Genomic DNA, 16,656 nt, shown 5'->3' with positions numbered 1-16,656 from the left:
GTAGGCATGAATTATTCAGGTGGACCTAACGTAGTGACTTGTGAACAATGTATGCTTTCATCTTATTTAAACCCTCAATGTAATGTTTGCTCCTTTGTGGTGTTACAATGCCCATCCTATCTTATGGTGCCTATATGATAGCTATGGTCTTACTGTGTTACAACAACTGCAGGATTTAATGCGATCGCGACGGTTTGTGGTCTTGCTTATCCTAGGAATATCAGCTTTGATAGCAACAATTACTTCTGTTACTGTGGCAGCAGTATCATTGACTCAACAAGTGCATACTGCCCAATATGTTGATACCATGTTTAAAATTGTCTTTTTAACTCTAGCAACTCAGGAAGCTATAGATAGGAAATTAGAGATGAGAGTAGACGCCTTAGAAGAAGCAATTATGCATATTGGGATTGAGTTACAGGCTTTAAAGGTGAAGATGGCTTTGACGTGCCACGCTGATTACAGGTGGATATGCGTGACATCTTTGAAAGTAAACGAGACAGATTATGAATGGGAAAAGATTGAAAATCATATCTCAGGTGTTTGGAACAGTTCTGATATTGGCCTGGACTTAGGGAAACTTCATAATCAAATACAGACCTTGGAACACTCTCGACTGGATTTTACCGCCACTGGAGCAGCTAATGACTTTTTTCACACCTTCTCTAACTTTATTTCTGGAAAAAATATTCTGTCTAATATCCCTAGTCTCTAATTCTACTTCTCATAATCACTCTTCCTTGTATTGTAAGAATTCTTCGGCAGAGCATTCAGAGGCTCGCGACTGAGCTGCATCTGGTTGTTTTAAGAAATAAAAAAGGGGGAGATGTTGGGGGCCAGAGTGAGGTACTCCGCCCGTGACAAAGGTCATGAGGAAGGAGGCTCGAAATACGCAAAGGCGGGATCGAGCCTCAGGAGTCCCCCTGGAACTCCTCGAGCATCTACCCCCATAACCAGAGCCTGCCTACTTTACTACTTTGTGCTCACCTACACCTCTGACTTTACGGGGGGCTGTCCCCCACCACCTCTTTTGGAGAAGGAGTTAACTTAGAGCTCCAGTTTATAATAATTCCTGGGCGTGATAAGAGTGTTTTAACCTACAAACTCCTCTGAAGGTTCTCTAGCCTGCCTGACAGGCTCGTCCGGCCACATGTGATTGCTCACAGCCTCCCAACCGTGAGAGGCACAAGATGCTTTAAACCCTCTAAAAACGGGTTCTTTAGAGAAGTTAGAAAACTATTAGTATAAGTATAACGGGCTGATTAGAAATTGTATTGGTGAAGGGTTTTTCATTTGTTGAGCCAATGTTTGTTGCTAAGTCTCCACATCCCCTGCCCTTACACACATTAATGAATATATAGAAGAAATAAGTATTAACCTTTGATATTAATCACGTTAGACCTTAGGCTAAGTAAATTCTTTCCTTAGCTAAAACCCACTACACCCTCACCCTGTAGGAATGTAACTTTACTTGGGTGGCGTCTGTTTTGAGAATAATCAGCCCTGGAGAAATAAGTGTCCTGATTGACTGACCGCTGTCACAAGGAGAGGGTCGTAAATTGTCAGCAGGCCCCCCTGGCCAGAAGATGATGTAACACCCCTAAGACCTCTGTATACATTTGTATGAAGCACCTGACTTTGATAAAAGTCAGGACTGCTGACCCCACGTGACTTTTGCATAACATCTCAGTGTATAAAAGTAGACCATGGAAAATAAAGAATTGGGATCAGTTTCTCGAAATACTGGTCTCCCCATGTCGCTCTCTCACTCTGGCTGAGTCTCCATCTGGAGCGCGGAACCCACCATGCTTACTAATTATGCCTGGGCTTCTAAGATCCGACCGGGGAGGCCTCAGTGTCTCCTCTCCTTCGGGAGAACGGAAGGACGCCTGCGGCCTACGTAAGTGGTGCAAGCTTCTTGTCTTGAAGTTTTATTGGTCCCCCGCGTAAACCAAGCTACTCAGCCTCTTTTCTCCACTGAATTTTCCTACTGAGCTATCCTTATTCTATTACTCTTTATATCTTTAATTAATATCTAATTGAAGCTATTGTATCCTGATCCTCGCCTATGCCGTCTCTCCTTCGAATACCCTGGATCAGCCGGGGCTGGTCCCCGGCACCCCCCCGCCCCCTTCCCGCCCCAGAAAAAACTTTTCACCCATCTTGTACAAAATAAGTCCAGTTTCCAAGGAATTCTAAGGACCTTAAATCAGCATTTGGAGCTGTAAGTCTCATGGCGGTGGTGGTTTAGTCGCTAAATCGTGGACCACCTAGCAACTGGCACAGGACGCGGTGCTTTGTGTATCTTTACAACTATCTTCATGACAGGAGTGTTACCAAGTGTTTCGTAAAGTCCTCTGTGCTCCTGGCTTAAAATGTGTGTTTTTTTTGTAGTTAAAGGATTTCTTATATAAGAAATAAAAATAAAAAATAAAATAAAATATAAAGCTCTGTTACAAAATGATGACCATATAAAAAAGAGAGTATAACAAGCATGGAGTTTGCGCAAAATCGTACCTCTTTTATCACCCGAGACTTCTCAGTTGCAAGAACTGAGCTTGCTGGGCTGAACACCGTTCAAATGTACCTTCCTAAAAGGGTCTTTGACTCGGTAAGTGTGCGCGATGCATAGTTTTCACGTTACGCCATGAGTGCCACTTAACAACTGTGCTAGCCAAGCAGCACGGGGTGGGTACCCGGCAGGCTTTTTAAAGGCCTGGATGCCAGTGCGCATTCCAGCCCGCGCACAGAAAGGAGACAGCAGCCGCCCTTCCCTGGGAGGGGCGCGGAAGCCGGCCCCCTGCCCGCCCACTCGCCCTCCCTGCTTTGTGAGCGAACCCGCAGGCCGTAGTGGAGGGCCACTGGATCACCAAGGGTGTTTTAATCCCTCCTGGAGCTGCTTTTCTTTGATGTCCCCTTGCATCCTTTAAGCAAGTTGTGCAAAATGGCTGCAGGGTGGACTGGCTCTCCCTTTAACAGCTCTCTGCTTGGGTGTATTTGTAAACACCGTGTCTGTCCTTCTCAGTGATGGCTGAAAAGCTTTTCCTTCCTCCGGTCGGTGTGGGAGATGTCAAAAAAAAAAAAAAAAATCCTTTTTCTTAAAATGACTGTCTTCTAATAAATAGCCAAGTTCGGAGGGGCTAGGAGAGGTGAAAGGTGGCCCTTGGAAATAGAAAACTTTGACACAATCAGTTTTCAAAATCTGCATTGAGTTACGCAGTGGTGGGAGTGGGGGAAGGGGTATAGCAGTGGCGGGTGTGGTGAGAGGGGTCACCCACCCGCTATTCCAGAACAGAAAAGTGATTTTCATTCAGGCCTGGGGTTCCGGGGAGCTGGTTCTAGTCCTGATTCTGAGCAGTGGGCCTCAGGCAGCCCTGAGCCTCCCTGAGAAGAGTCACAGCTGACTGTCCTGGGATGTGTGCTGTGGGCCGCGCAAGCGCCGTTTCTCTTCGGCCTCACAGCAACCCACTGGGATCGGCAGTCCTATATTCCCATTTTACAGATGAGCAAGCTGAGGCCCCGGGAGGTGAGATCTTTGTCCCAGGTCACACAGCTGCTCAGAGGTTGAGCGGGGTTGGAACCTTGTTCAGTCTGACTCCCGCATGCACACTCTTGATCACTGTGTTTTATGAAACCCTGCATATCTGCGTGATTGCGCGTGTTTGGGGCGGAAGGAACTCCTTCTCGACTCCTTCATATGCTGCCTGTAGACTCAGGATAATTTTTAAGAAATGAATCCAGAAAGCTGGAATTTTACTTCCGAGCCAATGCAGTCCCCTTCGGCCCGCAAGGAATAGAGAGAAAAAGACTATCAAATGGAAAGTTTCTGGACCCGGGCTTCCCCGAGGGGGCGGCTCCTCTCCGTGCTCCAGTTTAGGGCTTGCGGTGCTTTTGCAGGAGTGGAAAAACACTCACGTTACGAGGCGTTTACCAGACAGGCGCACCGAGGAATGTCAAGGCTGGGCCGGGGGCAGGCGAGGCGGGGGCGCGAAGCGGAGCCCCCGACAGCCGGGGCGCAAAGGGCGGGAGCCGGCGGGCGGCGGGCCCGGAGCGGCGTCCGGGTTCCGGCGGCTGCTCGCGGCCCCGCGTGCTGCCGGTGTCTCCCGCTCCGCGCGCGCACCTCCCCGCGGCTCCGGCTCCGAGCGCTCCTCCCGGGGGCCCCGACCCCGCGCGCTCCCGGTGGCCGCCCGGGCCCCGCGCGCTCCTCCCGGCGCCCCCGGCCCCGGCCCCGCGCGCTCGGAGCGGAGGCGCGGGGCGGGAGGAGCGCGCGCCCGGGCCGCGGGCCGCCCGCGCGGCGGGGCTGCTGGGAGTGCTCGGCTCTGTGAGAATCCTGGGAGCTGGTGATGTCAGACTCGCTGGGTCATTTGAAGGTTAGCAGCCCGGGAAGGGTTCACCGAAAGTTCACTCGCATATATTAGGCAATTCAATCTTTCATTCTGTGTGACAGAAGTAGTAGGAAGTGAGCTGTTCAGAGGCAGGAGGGTCTATTCTTTGCCAAAGGGGGGACCAGAGTCCCCGCGCGAGCCGCCCGAGGACGCGGATGCCGAGGACGCGCGCGAGCCGGGCAGGGCTGGTCTGGGCACCGTCCGGGTAGGAGCCGCACCGCATTCCGAAGGCTTTTTGCAGGCGTCCGCTTGGAAGGAGAACTTGGGATCTTTCTGGGAACCCCCCGCCCCGGCTGGATTGGCCGAGCAAGCCTGGAAAATGGTAAATGATCATTTGGATCAATTACAGGCTTTTAGCTGGCTTGTCTGTCATAATTCATGATTCGAGGCTGGGAAAAAGACCAACAGCCTACGTGCCAAAAAGGGGGCAGAGTTTGATGGAGTTGGGTGGACTTTTCTATGCCATTTGCCTCCACACCTAGAGGATAAGCACTTTTGCAGACATTCGGTGCAGGGGAGATCATGTTTGACTGTATGGATGTCCTGTCAGTGAGTCCTGGGCGAATCCTGGATTTCTACACTGCGAGCCCGTCTTCCTGCATGCTCCAGGAGAAGGCTCTCAAAGCATGCTTCAGTGGATTGACCCAAACCGAATGGCAGCATCGGCACACTGCTCAATGTAGGTTTATTTTTTCCCTTCTTCTACCCAGAAAAAAAAAAAAATGAATTGTCTCTCTTGCATGCAATAAAGACACTGGAAACAAACTGCACTGCTAGCCAGACAAAGGATTTAATGATTTAATGCTGAAAGGGTGTGCTATGCTGGTGTGCATATTGATTCCGTCTGCTGAAAATTTCCTGTTAGATGTTTTCTTCCCAAACAACCCCTCCAGACTCCTGCTCCTCTCCTTTCCAACCCTACCGTGCCTTGAAAATAGTTTAAAAAAAAAAATGCGCGAGGAGAGGGGAAAAGTAGAGGGTGACCACAGGACTTTGAAACATTCTTCAAGTGAGGCAGTTTGACACATTTGTACAGTTTTTACTAAGATGTATGCAGAGGGAAATTTCACTTTGTTGTTCTTTGGATTGACTGTGGCTATATATATATATATCCCCCCTTGCGTGTTTCAACAATCCAAAGTAATTAAAATATGACATCTTCCTCGCAAGGAATTTGGCCTAATTGAGGTGGCTGCTGCTCCTGAAGTTCACAAACCACCAGTTAAAGCTGCTGCCTCCAGTGTTTTCCTTGTGGAGGAAAGGCAATATTTCTTAGCATTGACCCTGCTGCCACCTTTCCAAGTCACTTTGTTGCTCTAAGAAGTTGCTGTTTTGCTAGAAAACCACTGGCAATGAACACCCCTTGGGCTGAGCCATCCATTATTTCCATATCTTGCAATTCAGCCGGGAACCTGGACGCTGGTTAAAGGAAGGGAAACATAAGTGGGGTAGCCCAGTTTTTTAAAAAAATATTGACTATTTGGTTATCTGATGCTGACGGGGTGCCGAGGCCCGCACTGGTCAACAGTAGCCTGGCTGCAGGCTTGAGAAATGAGCAGTAGTCCCAGAAAACCCCACCTTCGGGTGTCTGCAGTGGGAGCCTGCGGGATGCATTGCTGCCCTGACAGTGATTTAGATAAATGGCTCCGCTATCTATCAAAATGTTTTTAGTACTTTATTTGACAATTCATTGGAGCATTAGCCTGAAAATGACATTTTAAATCTTTGTTTTCAAAGAGGTCAAAGTTTAACTGAAGAAATTGAGTTTTCCTAATAACATGATGGCTTATCTAAAGAAAGGGAAGAAAAAGGAGAGGAAGAGAGGACAATGACAAGATTTAAACTGCCCTCTTCTGAAACTTTTTCTTAAGAATAAAGTCTTGCTTCCAGGGCCAGGAAATCAACAGGTTTCTAGCTGAAAAATCAATAACCATTTGATGCCAACAGTCTGGCTGTCTGACTTAATATTTCGTAGAGCCATAAACAGGGTAAAATAAATAAATATATATATATATATCTATATATCTTTTTCCGAAGGTGCCCTCAGTTAGCTGCTCTTGAAATGGCTTTACTTTCCTGGTTCCTGTTTTCTTTCTGAAGAGCTCAAAGAAATTGTTACAAAATAAATTTCCAACCTACTAAGGGATCTTTTAGATCCCTCTGTAGCAATTAAAACAGTATGAACAGTTTCATTTGGAATCTCAGGGAACTAGAGCTGTCTCAAACTTCTTCTTGTGAGAGAAAGTTTTAATGAAACGTTTTTTAAGGAAGGAAAAAAGAATGCTGGGATCCTGGCGTCAAGCTATTAGACCTAATAGACGTTTTACAAGTAGACATTCTTCCTTTTGTAATTAACCCTCCAAAAGTGCCTATTAAGTTGCAGGAGTTGGGGGAAAAGCTTTGTTTGTTCTTGAACAAGTTAAACAAGGGATTTGCCTTATCTGGGGAGAGCGAGTGGTGAATGTGCCATTCACGTAGGGGCAGCCGATAAGCAAGAAGTGTTGATAACAGCAAAGTTCAGCTAATCAAAGAAACTTGCCTTCAAAAAAGTAAATAAAGGCATCTGACAAAGGGATTTCAAAAATTTCAGTGTCTTTATTTTTGTAAGCAGGGCAATTAGTGCTTGCTGTGGTCAGTTTCACAAGGGTTTCAACCCCCCACCCCCCACTCCAGGTTACATGAATAGAATGTAAATATCACTTATGCCCCTGCAGAGTTGGAGGGCTTTTGATGGGTCAGTTTAGTTGTTCAAGTGATTGCATTTTTTAAGCATAAATAAAAGTTCTAACAAAGCTCTGCCATGCGGTGTTTGGCTCAGGGTGGCAAAGCCAGTTAGGGCTTTTGAAGTAAAAGCATATTAGGGCTCCGTTTGTGTAAGTACAAACAACAAAAAAACCCCACAACCTTTCCCATTTTACTTAATGACTGTTTTGACCAGAAGCAGATCTGTTTGTGCTCTTAACAGAGAGGAAGCAGTGGGCAAGAAGGGGAAAAAATAGTACGAAATTCTAACCCAAACTATTTTCTACTCTGAGATCCCTACTTTTTATTATTATTTTTTTTATGGTGTGAGTGTGTGTCTGTGTGTGTGTGGTAATTGGAGTAAACCCTTTGAATGTAAACCATACCAGAAGCATTCCTTAAAAGGTGTTAGAATATTCTTTTTATTTTCCTTTTTAATTTTAAAGACGGAAAAGTGATATGCCAACCAGCTGTCGGTTGGAGTTCAGGCCTGTGAATTGCTTCTGAAAATTCAAAGTCAGGAGTAGCGAGTTACTGAGGGCATGTGGTATGAATAATACGATTTAAGACTGCCCCTGGAGGTGTTGGGAGTCACTAAGTTTCTATTCAGATGCCTCCTGGATTATCTTGGGTTTAGGCTGCTCCAGATGTTTTCAGCATTAATTGCTCAGTGGGCATAGGATAAATCCTAATATTTGTGGTCTAAATATAGCAGTTGCTTTCAGTGAAATCATGAGTGTGACAACTTCTTGGCCCCTTTCCCTGTCTTCTCCCTACTCAACACATCAAAAAACAAAGGAGAAAAAGATTTTTTTTTTTCCAACAAGGAGAAATCACCTGTTTTTAAAAACAACCTATCAATGTACAATGAAAGAAGGAAAGAAGTACCCTTCCCAAAGTTACCGGACCTGAATTTTTGGTATTAAACAGTATCTAAATCCTCTCCTAGTGAGATATAAATTGGGGTCAAAGTGGCAAAATCAAAGATACCCTCTGAAAGAGAGACTAAATAAAGCCTGACAGCCACCGTATGAATTGAATGGGGTTTTGAATAAATATTTCGGTGAAAAGGCTTAATTGTTTTTCTAAAGTAGGACATAATTTTCTGCTTCTCTGCCACATGACAGTGGTTACCAACACCATCAGAAAAAAGAGAAGAAAAGGGAATTCTGCTTACATCTCAGAGAGTGCAGGTTAGGTCTGTTTGAAAGCAACTGGAAGACTCACTAAGTTTTCCTTCCCCGTAGGAAGAAAGCAACACTAAAATTTTGTCAGTATCCAGATAAGTCGGTACTTCTGGTAGGGAGGCACTGATGTGCAACTTGGGGAGAAAAATGAATAAGTAAATGTTATTACCAGAAAAGGGGAGATTCTAAAAAGTAGGTGGGAATGCCAGAAGTAGACGTGCGCGTCCCTTAAACCTGGGCTGTGGAATGGATGGGAAAACGCCAGGCAGCATTGGATTTCGCAGCCCAAATGCGAAGCCCTCACACCCACACAGGCCTTCCTGTTTTTTGTTTTTTTTCTTAGTAGATAAATGATCAGAATGGCAATTTCTGATAGGTTAGGTGACCTGAATCAGAAGTTTTTCTCCTCATTTTTGAGGCCTGACTCTGACCATGTATAACCAGTCAGTATCATCATGAACTTTGCTTTAAAGCAGAAAAGAAAGTTCTTCTGGATATCAGGTTCTTATAATTTCCCTTCAACATGTTAAGCCCCTGAGATGGCTAAGTAGGAAAGAGAATCTTAACTGTTTTCTCCTTTGTACATTCTTGTGGAATGTAATCAATAGCTGATCTCAGAAGAGAAGTACATTGTAGATGAAGATTATAAATTCTGCACTCAAGGAGTTTATAATCTTTAAAATGAAAACAGTTTTTTAAAGGCTGGAGATTTTTTAAACTAAGAAATTACTGAGAGGAAGATGAAGATGTAAAAGCACATTGCAAAACAGAAAACGCTTCGAGTCCAATAGGATTTATGAAATAGTCAATTCAGTGTTCATTTTAGGGCATCTTAAAAAGAATCTTCCATAGGGTTTGAGTTACGTATAAGTGCCAATAAATTTATTCATTAATGACAGTTTTATACTTTAAATGTTCTCATATAAATTCAGTTAACTATCAATTAAATAGGTTATTTCAGGAATGGGAGTTTTTTTGATGAAAGTTAATCAGAAAAATCTTGGCTGAAAATCTTTCTAAAAGATATTAGTGTGGAATCTTGCCTTTCAAATTACAGGGTAGTTATGGCTATCATACATCTCAGCTTTTCTAGGATAAGCCACTTTCAAATACGCTTGCCACAATTCCCACAGAAGTCACAGAACTATGCCAGATATTCCAGCATTACGACATCTCCCCACACTGCCCCTTGAACCCAGGAGCGGCACAGAAAGCCTTTGTTTGGATCCTATGGTCAGTGTAACTGCAGCTTTCACTCACAGCTTAATTTCTCCATTATAACGGCAGATCGCCCGTGCTTCTGGGTCGTTCTGAACATGAGTTCCTTCTGTGGCAAAGCATAGATCTGTAACTAGAAGGCGTCCCTTGCAATATGGATTTAAGTACTATGACCGAGGTTCTGATGCCTCGTGTGTGTGTGCGTGCCTGCGTGTGTGTATTGGGAGTGCTGGAGAAGTGGAATCACACGCTAAATCCCTGTGTACAAAGCTGTAACAGTTCTTAGCCAGCTTCTTCTTAAAAAGTTGACGTTGGAGGCGGTGGAGAGAGGAGAGTTAACTCCGGTTTCAGATTTATCAGCATCCTGTCTGTAAGTGGCTTGGCCTAAGCACCTCTTGTTAAATAGGAGATGAGATAGCCTGCCCATCTGTAAGATCTAATAACAGCCTCATCACTCAGTATGTTGCCCTGGACGCTCCTCTTTTCCTTCCTGCCTCCTTCCTTCATCATTAAGAAGCATGATTCCCACCCCATCCCAACCTGTTCTAATGAATAAAAAATAAAAGTTGCCAAAAGTTCTCTCCACCCAGGCAGCAGTAGAGTATGCGTTTGCAGGTATGGTATTCTGTTATCTGTCTGGAGCTCCCAGAGCTGCTTAGGTGGGAATTCCAGCAGGCAATGGAACCGCTGACTTGCTTTTTCTCTGGCCTGGCAGGGTGGGGAGCCGGGAGGGGGGGCCTTTCAGTAAGATAAGACTCCTGGTCCCCAGCACGATAAGGCGGGATAACAGGAACTGACGTCAGGAGGTGACCCCGCCCTGAGGAGCGTTTCCTCTGTCGGGGCACAGGCTCCCGGGCTGATGGAGTGAAGCAGGGCCAGCTTGGCGGGGCGGGAAGCTAATTGAACAGGGCTGATCCTGGGTGACAGTGTCCCTCCTTCCCCAAAGGAGGTTTCTCTGAACAGAACAAAGAATAGCTTGCTGGGGAGGGGGTTTAATAAGAGCAGACTCTGCGATTATAATCTCAGTTTTAGGTTGTCATGTACTGGATATTTGTTTCCCAGCTGTGAACAGTCTCCCTCTGATGTCTCCTAAGACGGTCTATCCAGCAGGCACCAAATATTATCCCCCGTGAATCCTGCCAACTCCCCACGTAGAACCAAATGGGCGGGAATTCACATTGTCAGAGTTAATCCCTGGGACTCCTGTTTACTTTTCTAAACTCCAAGTTCCCACCCCCATCAGCAGCATCTGACGGCAGGTTAAAGCCCTGACACCACCTGGCAGTTTGTCCTTTCCTCTTTCCTTCGTCCTTTTCTCCTAAACTCGATTTAAGAAAAGAAAAAAAATTTTTTTCCTTTTTTTTTTTTTTTTTTACTGTTTTTTGCCTTTATTAGTGTCTGCAGTTTGAAGTTCGGAGAAGGTCAAATTCTAATGAAAGGATCCTATTTGATTTTTTCAAGTTCATGCCATCATAGTCCACTGTTAAAGATTATGCTCTCTCTTTTTTTTTTTAGGTTTTAGTATTGAATAAGGAGTTATTCTCCTAATTTGACTCAGATATAGTGAAATGTTTTTGTTGTGGTTGTTGATATTGATCAGTTAATATTGGTCACAGATTAAATGTTATCAAAAAATAGCTAAATTTGGAATACTGTGGTAGAAATGATGCAGATAAGACCAGATAAGATGAGTGCATCAGCTAACTGGAAAATGAAGATTTGAATCACATTTATCCTAATACTTCTCTAATTTTCAGAGCAAATGAAGACTTGGGTAATAAATCCCTTGTCTCAAAAATGTTAAAGCTTTTGGGGCTACAGTACCTTTGTCTTGTCATTTAAGTTCGTGATTACAAAAAGGCTGTTTCAGCTTCAAAAGATTTGTTAGGGTCTGGCCTATTGGAAAGCTTGGGGGTATAATTAACTAAAATGGAGATGGAGGCAAGCGAAATTTAGTTCCTGATGTTTTAATTTAGCTCAGTACTGCCATGTGTTATTGAAGAGAATTCTTAAAGGCAAACATAATTATTTCATTATGGTCCTCAGAATGCTTTCATTGGCTTTAATGACAAGAAGCTGTATAAAAAGGCATACATTTTAATTAGTCCTTCTTATATTTACATCAGATAAATAACAAATAATTGATGAAAAACAAGTCTTTGGGATGGATGATTTCACATAGTGTGCTGGTTACAGTTTAACGATGAAACATTTCTCTGTTGCTTTGCATTTTAATTATCCAGACATTATAGTAGTGGGGCCGTGGAGCTAAAATACCATTGTTGACATTTTATTAAAAAAAAAAATCATGATTAATGCCTGTGAATCAGAAGCGGGAAAAGGAGCTAGAAGCATCTCTCGGAGGAAGTATATTCCAGTCCCATTAATGTTACTACGTTTGTTAGTGCTCATTTTGATCACTTTTATCTTTTACGCTTCATCCTTTGGGATTAAGACTGTCAGAGGTCTCACCTGCGTTTTTATGATCACATCTCCTAAATCCAGTGCTCTCTTGCTTGCTGCCTGTGCTGAAGACTTGGCTGGATGTACCTTGCCAAGTGTGGACTGGAAATCCAGAGAGCCGCCTTCCAAGGGACAGGCCCATTTTACCTCTGATCTTCTAGGAAAACCCATTTCCCATGATCCATCCGTTTTGGTGTACAGAACACTAATTGTTATTATTGATTTTAAATTCCGTGACCATTACAAGTAACCCAGATGACTGGCAGATAAAGGGTAATAATCCATGGAGTTCTGGAACTGGTTCATGTTTGTCTGGGGTACTTTATGTGATCAATATTAACTGCCCCATTGAAACTAACTGCTGTATCAAATAACAGTCAATCAAATGAATGTGCTTAGAGATTATTTATTGAAAGCTCTAATTGTTCACTGGGGCCCTGCTTATAAGAGGGAACAATAGGAAGCGGAGACGCGGCGAGCGGGTTTGGATGTGCTGGGAAAGCTGGAGGATGCAAAACTCGTCTTCTGCTGCGTGGGCCAGGGGTTTCTAAAGGCCCAGGTTGTAAATAGCCTCCCAGGAGTTCCGCTGCCACCTGTGCGTGGGGAATGCTCTGGAGAGGTGGGCGGAGTGACTTCCTGGCTCTCAGCCCTGGGGCCGTGGGGTCCTCACTCCGAGAATTTCACGGCGGCCTCTCCGCCTGCCCGGCACATACATAACTCCGTGAGCATCTCTCCACCTGCGGTCCCTGTGCTGCGCCTGGCCTGAGGGATAGCCCGTCTGGACACAGGATCAATTTCTATAGCCACGAAATGGGACATTGCAGGATTTGTAGCAAGATTAGAGATAACGTCAAGGAGGCTTCTGCCCTGCCCTGAAGACACACGGAGGTCCCTGAGTCGTCCTCCTCTGCTTTCAGCGCGAGGCTGTGACTCACCTGCCTTCACCAACAGCCAGGGTGTCAGCCAAGCTGGTATCTGTTTCCTGCGTGAGATGGTTCCTCTGTCTGTGGCCCATTGCCGAGGGGACAGTACTTGCCATGTCAGTGGGACAGCGCTGCGGTCTTGATGCAGTGGCATCTATTCACCAAGCCCCGGGACTGAGTGCAGACAGTTGACTTTTACCCCTGAGCATGGTCACCCTCGAAGCTGACACTGTACACTTCACCCAGGGCTCTGTCATTCAGGGATGGGTTAGATCTTGCAAAGGCCTGTTCAACAAACAGCTCTTGGGTGTCTGCCATATGCCAGGCTCCCCCCGACATGTCCCGGTGGCAGGGGAGGGACCCCCAAGGTGAAGTCCACGCCTCCCTTGCTCTTTGGACTCTGCACGTAAGGGAGAGACTTGTGTACACACGCCACGGTGACACGGCCCCGCGGTGACACAAACACAGGATCTCCTTGGGGCTTTGGAAGTGGGTTTGATTACAGACGGAACTAAACCCACTGAGAACCAGAGCTCGTGCCTAAGGAGGGGATCACACAGGTTACACATTTTTGTCACAAGAGGCAGGCAAGAGGTTTTTCTGGGTGTAGCCACCGTAGGTACGTTCTAACTGCAGTTTACAAAGCAGGGTTTTAAACTCCGCGATGGAATAAGGGCATACCTTCTGAACCTGCTTCTTGAAGACTCACAGGATGTTTCTGGAGTGTTTGTTAAATAATGTTTTTAGGGGGTTGGGTCTGATTAGATATATTTTTTTAATCACTTCTTTCTAAAAAAGTTTTCTTGGACGGTAGTTGATTCACCGGGCTGTGATAGCTTCAGGTGTACGGAAAATCAGGTGTACAGTGAATCAGCTACACGTATGCATGTATCCATTCCTTTCCAAACTCTCTTTCCCATAAAGGTTGTTACAGAATATTGAGTAGAGTTCCCTGTGCCCTACAGTGGGTCCTTGTTGATTATCTATTTCATCTATAATAGCGTGTGTTTGTTAATCCCAAACTCCTAATTTATTGAGTTTATCCCCTCCCCAGTTTCCCCTTTGGTAACCCTAAGTCTTGTGTTTGAAATCTGTGAATCTGTTTTGTAAATAAGTTCATTTACGTCATTTAAAAAAATCAGATTCCACATATAAGTAATAGCATATGATATGTGTCTTTCTCCAGTCGGTATGGTAATTTCTGGGACCATGCATGTTGCTGCAGATGGCATCGTTTCGCTCTTTTTTATGGCTGAGACGATTCCGTTGTGTATACGGACCACATCTTCTTTATCCATGCATCTGTCGACGGACGTTCAGGCTGTTTCCACGTGTGGGCTATTGTGTCACTTTTTATTTATGATTGTTTTTGAGACTTTCTTGCTGTATAACCAAGTGCCCCCCCCTAAACTTAGTGATCTAACAGATATTACCTCAATATTTTGTGGATGGACGGGGCTCAGCCGGGCAGATCTTCTGCTCCAGGTGATGTCCGCTGAGGCTGCACCCCGCAGGGCTAACATGGGCTGGGTGCCCGGGGCCAGCAGTGGACGCTGGCTGTCGGCAATAACCCGAGAGGGGGGCCTAGAAGCTCCTGGGCCTCGGAAAGGCTGGAGCAAAGCTGGCACGTGGTCCCTGGGACTGCCTGCTGGTAGGGGAGCAGCTTGGCCCAGCCCGGCTCCCGTGCGGCCACCTCTCCATGGGGGAGTCCGAGAGCACGCCACCGTATTTAATCTATACTGCGGTCGTCACATCGTGCCCTAGAACCCGAGAGAACTTGAGGAGCTGCGGTAGGTTCTTGGTTCCTTCTTTAGGCTGGTTAAACACTTGACGAGACCCTCCTCTAACCATGGTCCCTACGTTATTATCACAGACAGTCTTGTGAGGCAGGGATGATTTGCCTCTTTTCACAGAAAGGAAAATTGAGGCTCAGAGAAAGTGAGTTTGATAGCAGTGTGACAGCGGAGTGAGGAGTTCCTGCAGAATGTTTGTGCCCTAATAACACCACGTGTGGCCCACGGCGTGCTTTGGTTTTGGAGAAAGGTGGGAGAGAGGTGAAGGACTGGACCACAGAATTTCCTCTGATTCCATCATTTCTCTCATAAAAGACACAGCCTGTTAAACTGTGCAAGAAGCTAGGATGATGTTTGCTCCGTTATCCTTCTGTCTTCCATCCTGTCTGTTGTCGGAGTCTGCACTGACCTGGTCCCTCTGTGGCTCACCGGAGCCTGAGTCAGGACTGAGGCTTTGAAAGGAGGTGAGAGATGAGAAAGAAGATTTTCTTGTTCTTCTAGCTTGCTCAGAGCCCTCGTCTGGAGATGAACACCAGCAGTGGTACCTCTTAAACAGCACTCCTGTATCTTCCATTACTGAAAAGAAAAGAAAAACTTCTAGGAAATGCTGAAAAACTTATATTTTGGTCTTTGCCACCTACTTTCAGTATCTGCTTGTCTTTAGGGTCCCAAACCTATGGAAGCTAAATCTCCAATACTTTGGCCACCTGATGTGAAGAACTGACAGTTTGGAAACGACCCTGATGCTGGGAAAGATTAAGGGCAGGAGGAGAAGGGGGTGACAGAGGATGAAATGATTGGATGGCATCTTCCACTCAATGGACATGAGTTTGAGCAAACTCTGGGAGATAGCGAAGGACAGGGAGGCCTGGCGTGCTGTAGTCCATGGGGTTACAAAAAGTCAGACATGACTTAGCAAAACAGCAACAACAACCTATGAAAATTGTGACTATTTAATGAAGTTTACATTAATCATCCCTATGGCGGTTTGCCTCACATAATGCCCTTATTTCTGTGGTTGCAAATAGTTCACTCTTCATATCCGCAGGTTCCACATTGACTGATTGGGCCAATCTCAGATGGAAAATATTCAGGACACAAAATTCCAGAAAGTTCCAAAAAGCAAAACTTGATTTTGCTGCACAGCTGGCAACTATTTGCACAGTATTTACATCATGTTTGTAACTATATGCTTTGTGCTTATGCTGTATTAGGCACTATAAGTAGAGATGATTTAAAGTACACAGAGGATGTGGATGTTGTATGCAAATTCGATTCCATTTTCTATAAGGGACTTGAACATCCACAGAGTTTGGTGTCCACAGGGATCCTGGAACCAGGGTCCCACAGATATGAAGGAGTGGCTGTATGTTTCAAGTGCAATATATTGTTCTGATTGGGGATTTTTATATACCGTGTTCTACCTGTTTCTTTTGTTTGAAATCTAATTGTTGAATTACAGATTTTGAGGAGGCAGACGGGTGAGTTGACGTGACTATCCGTGGGTCATGTAGGGCATTGTGGGTAGATGCTGCCTGCATTCTGTGTGGCCCCCGTGGTGCAGTGAAGCTGGGCACTCTTCCTGCACGGCTTCCGCCGTCGCCTCGATCGTTTTCGTCTGCTCAATGGATCCATGACGCTTACCTCGCAAACTCTGTCATTGTTGTTTAGTCCTCAGCCGTGCCCAGCTCTTTTTTTCAGCCCTAAGGACTGTAACCCACCAGGCTTCTCTGTCCCTGGGATTTCCCAGGCAAGAGTATTGGAGTGGGTTCCCCTTTCCTTCTCCAGGGGATCTTCCTGACCCGAGGATTGAACCCGGGTCTCCTGCACTGGCAGGCAGATGCTTTACCAATGAGCCACCTGGATTGTGTCCCCTTAGCAACCTGGGAAGTCTTTGAGGTCAGATATGGTGTTCTTTACCTCTGTCTTCCCAGTACCATCGCAG

The 16,656-nt window shown here is 45.6% G+C and overlaps 1 protein-coding gene across 5 annotated transcripts in view; it reads left to right on the top strand.

Annotated features, from left to right (window-relative positions):
* Nucleotides 1-16,656, top strand: part of RARB (retinoic acid receptor beta) — an 888,683-nt gene that overhangs the window by 700,155 nt on the left and 171,872 nt on the right. Inside the window, exon 1 of one of the 5 annotated variants that reach the window (XM_027529803.1) lies at nucleotides 4,298-5,064. The exons of 1 other annotated variant lie outside the window; for it this stretch is intronic. In XM_027529803.1, the coding sequence (XP_027385604.1) occupies nucleotides 4,908-5,064 (157 nt within the window). In that variant the 5' untranslated portion in view covers nucleotides 4,298-4,907. Of the gene's footprint in view, nucleotides 1-4,297; nucleotides 5,065-16,656 lie in introns of those variants that run through there. 3 more of the 5 variants (XM_027529807.1, XM_027529805.1, XM_027529804.1) reach the window with 3 other exon arrangements.

Source organism: Bos indicus x Bos taurus, chromosome 27 (assembly GCF_003369695.1).
Source record: "Bos indicus x Bos taurus breed Angus x Brahman F1 hybrid chromosome 27, Bos_hybrid_MaternalHap_v2.0, whole genome shotgun sequence".
Lineage (NCBI taxonomy): Eukaryota > Metazoa > Chordata > Mammalia > Artiodactyla > Bovidae > Bos > Bos indicus x Bos taurus.
Note: the sequence above shows the minus strand (reverse complement) of the source record. Positions and strands in the feature narration are given on the sequence as shown.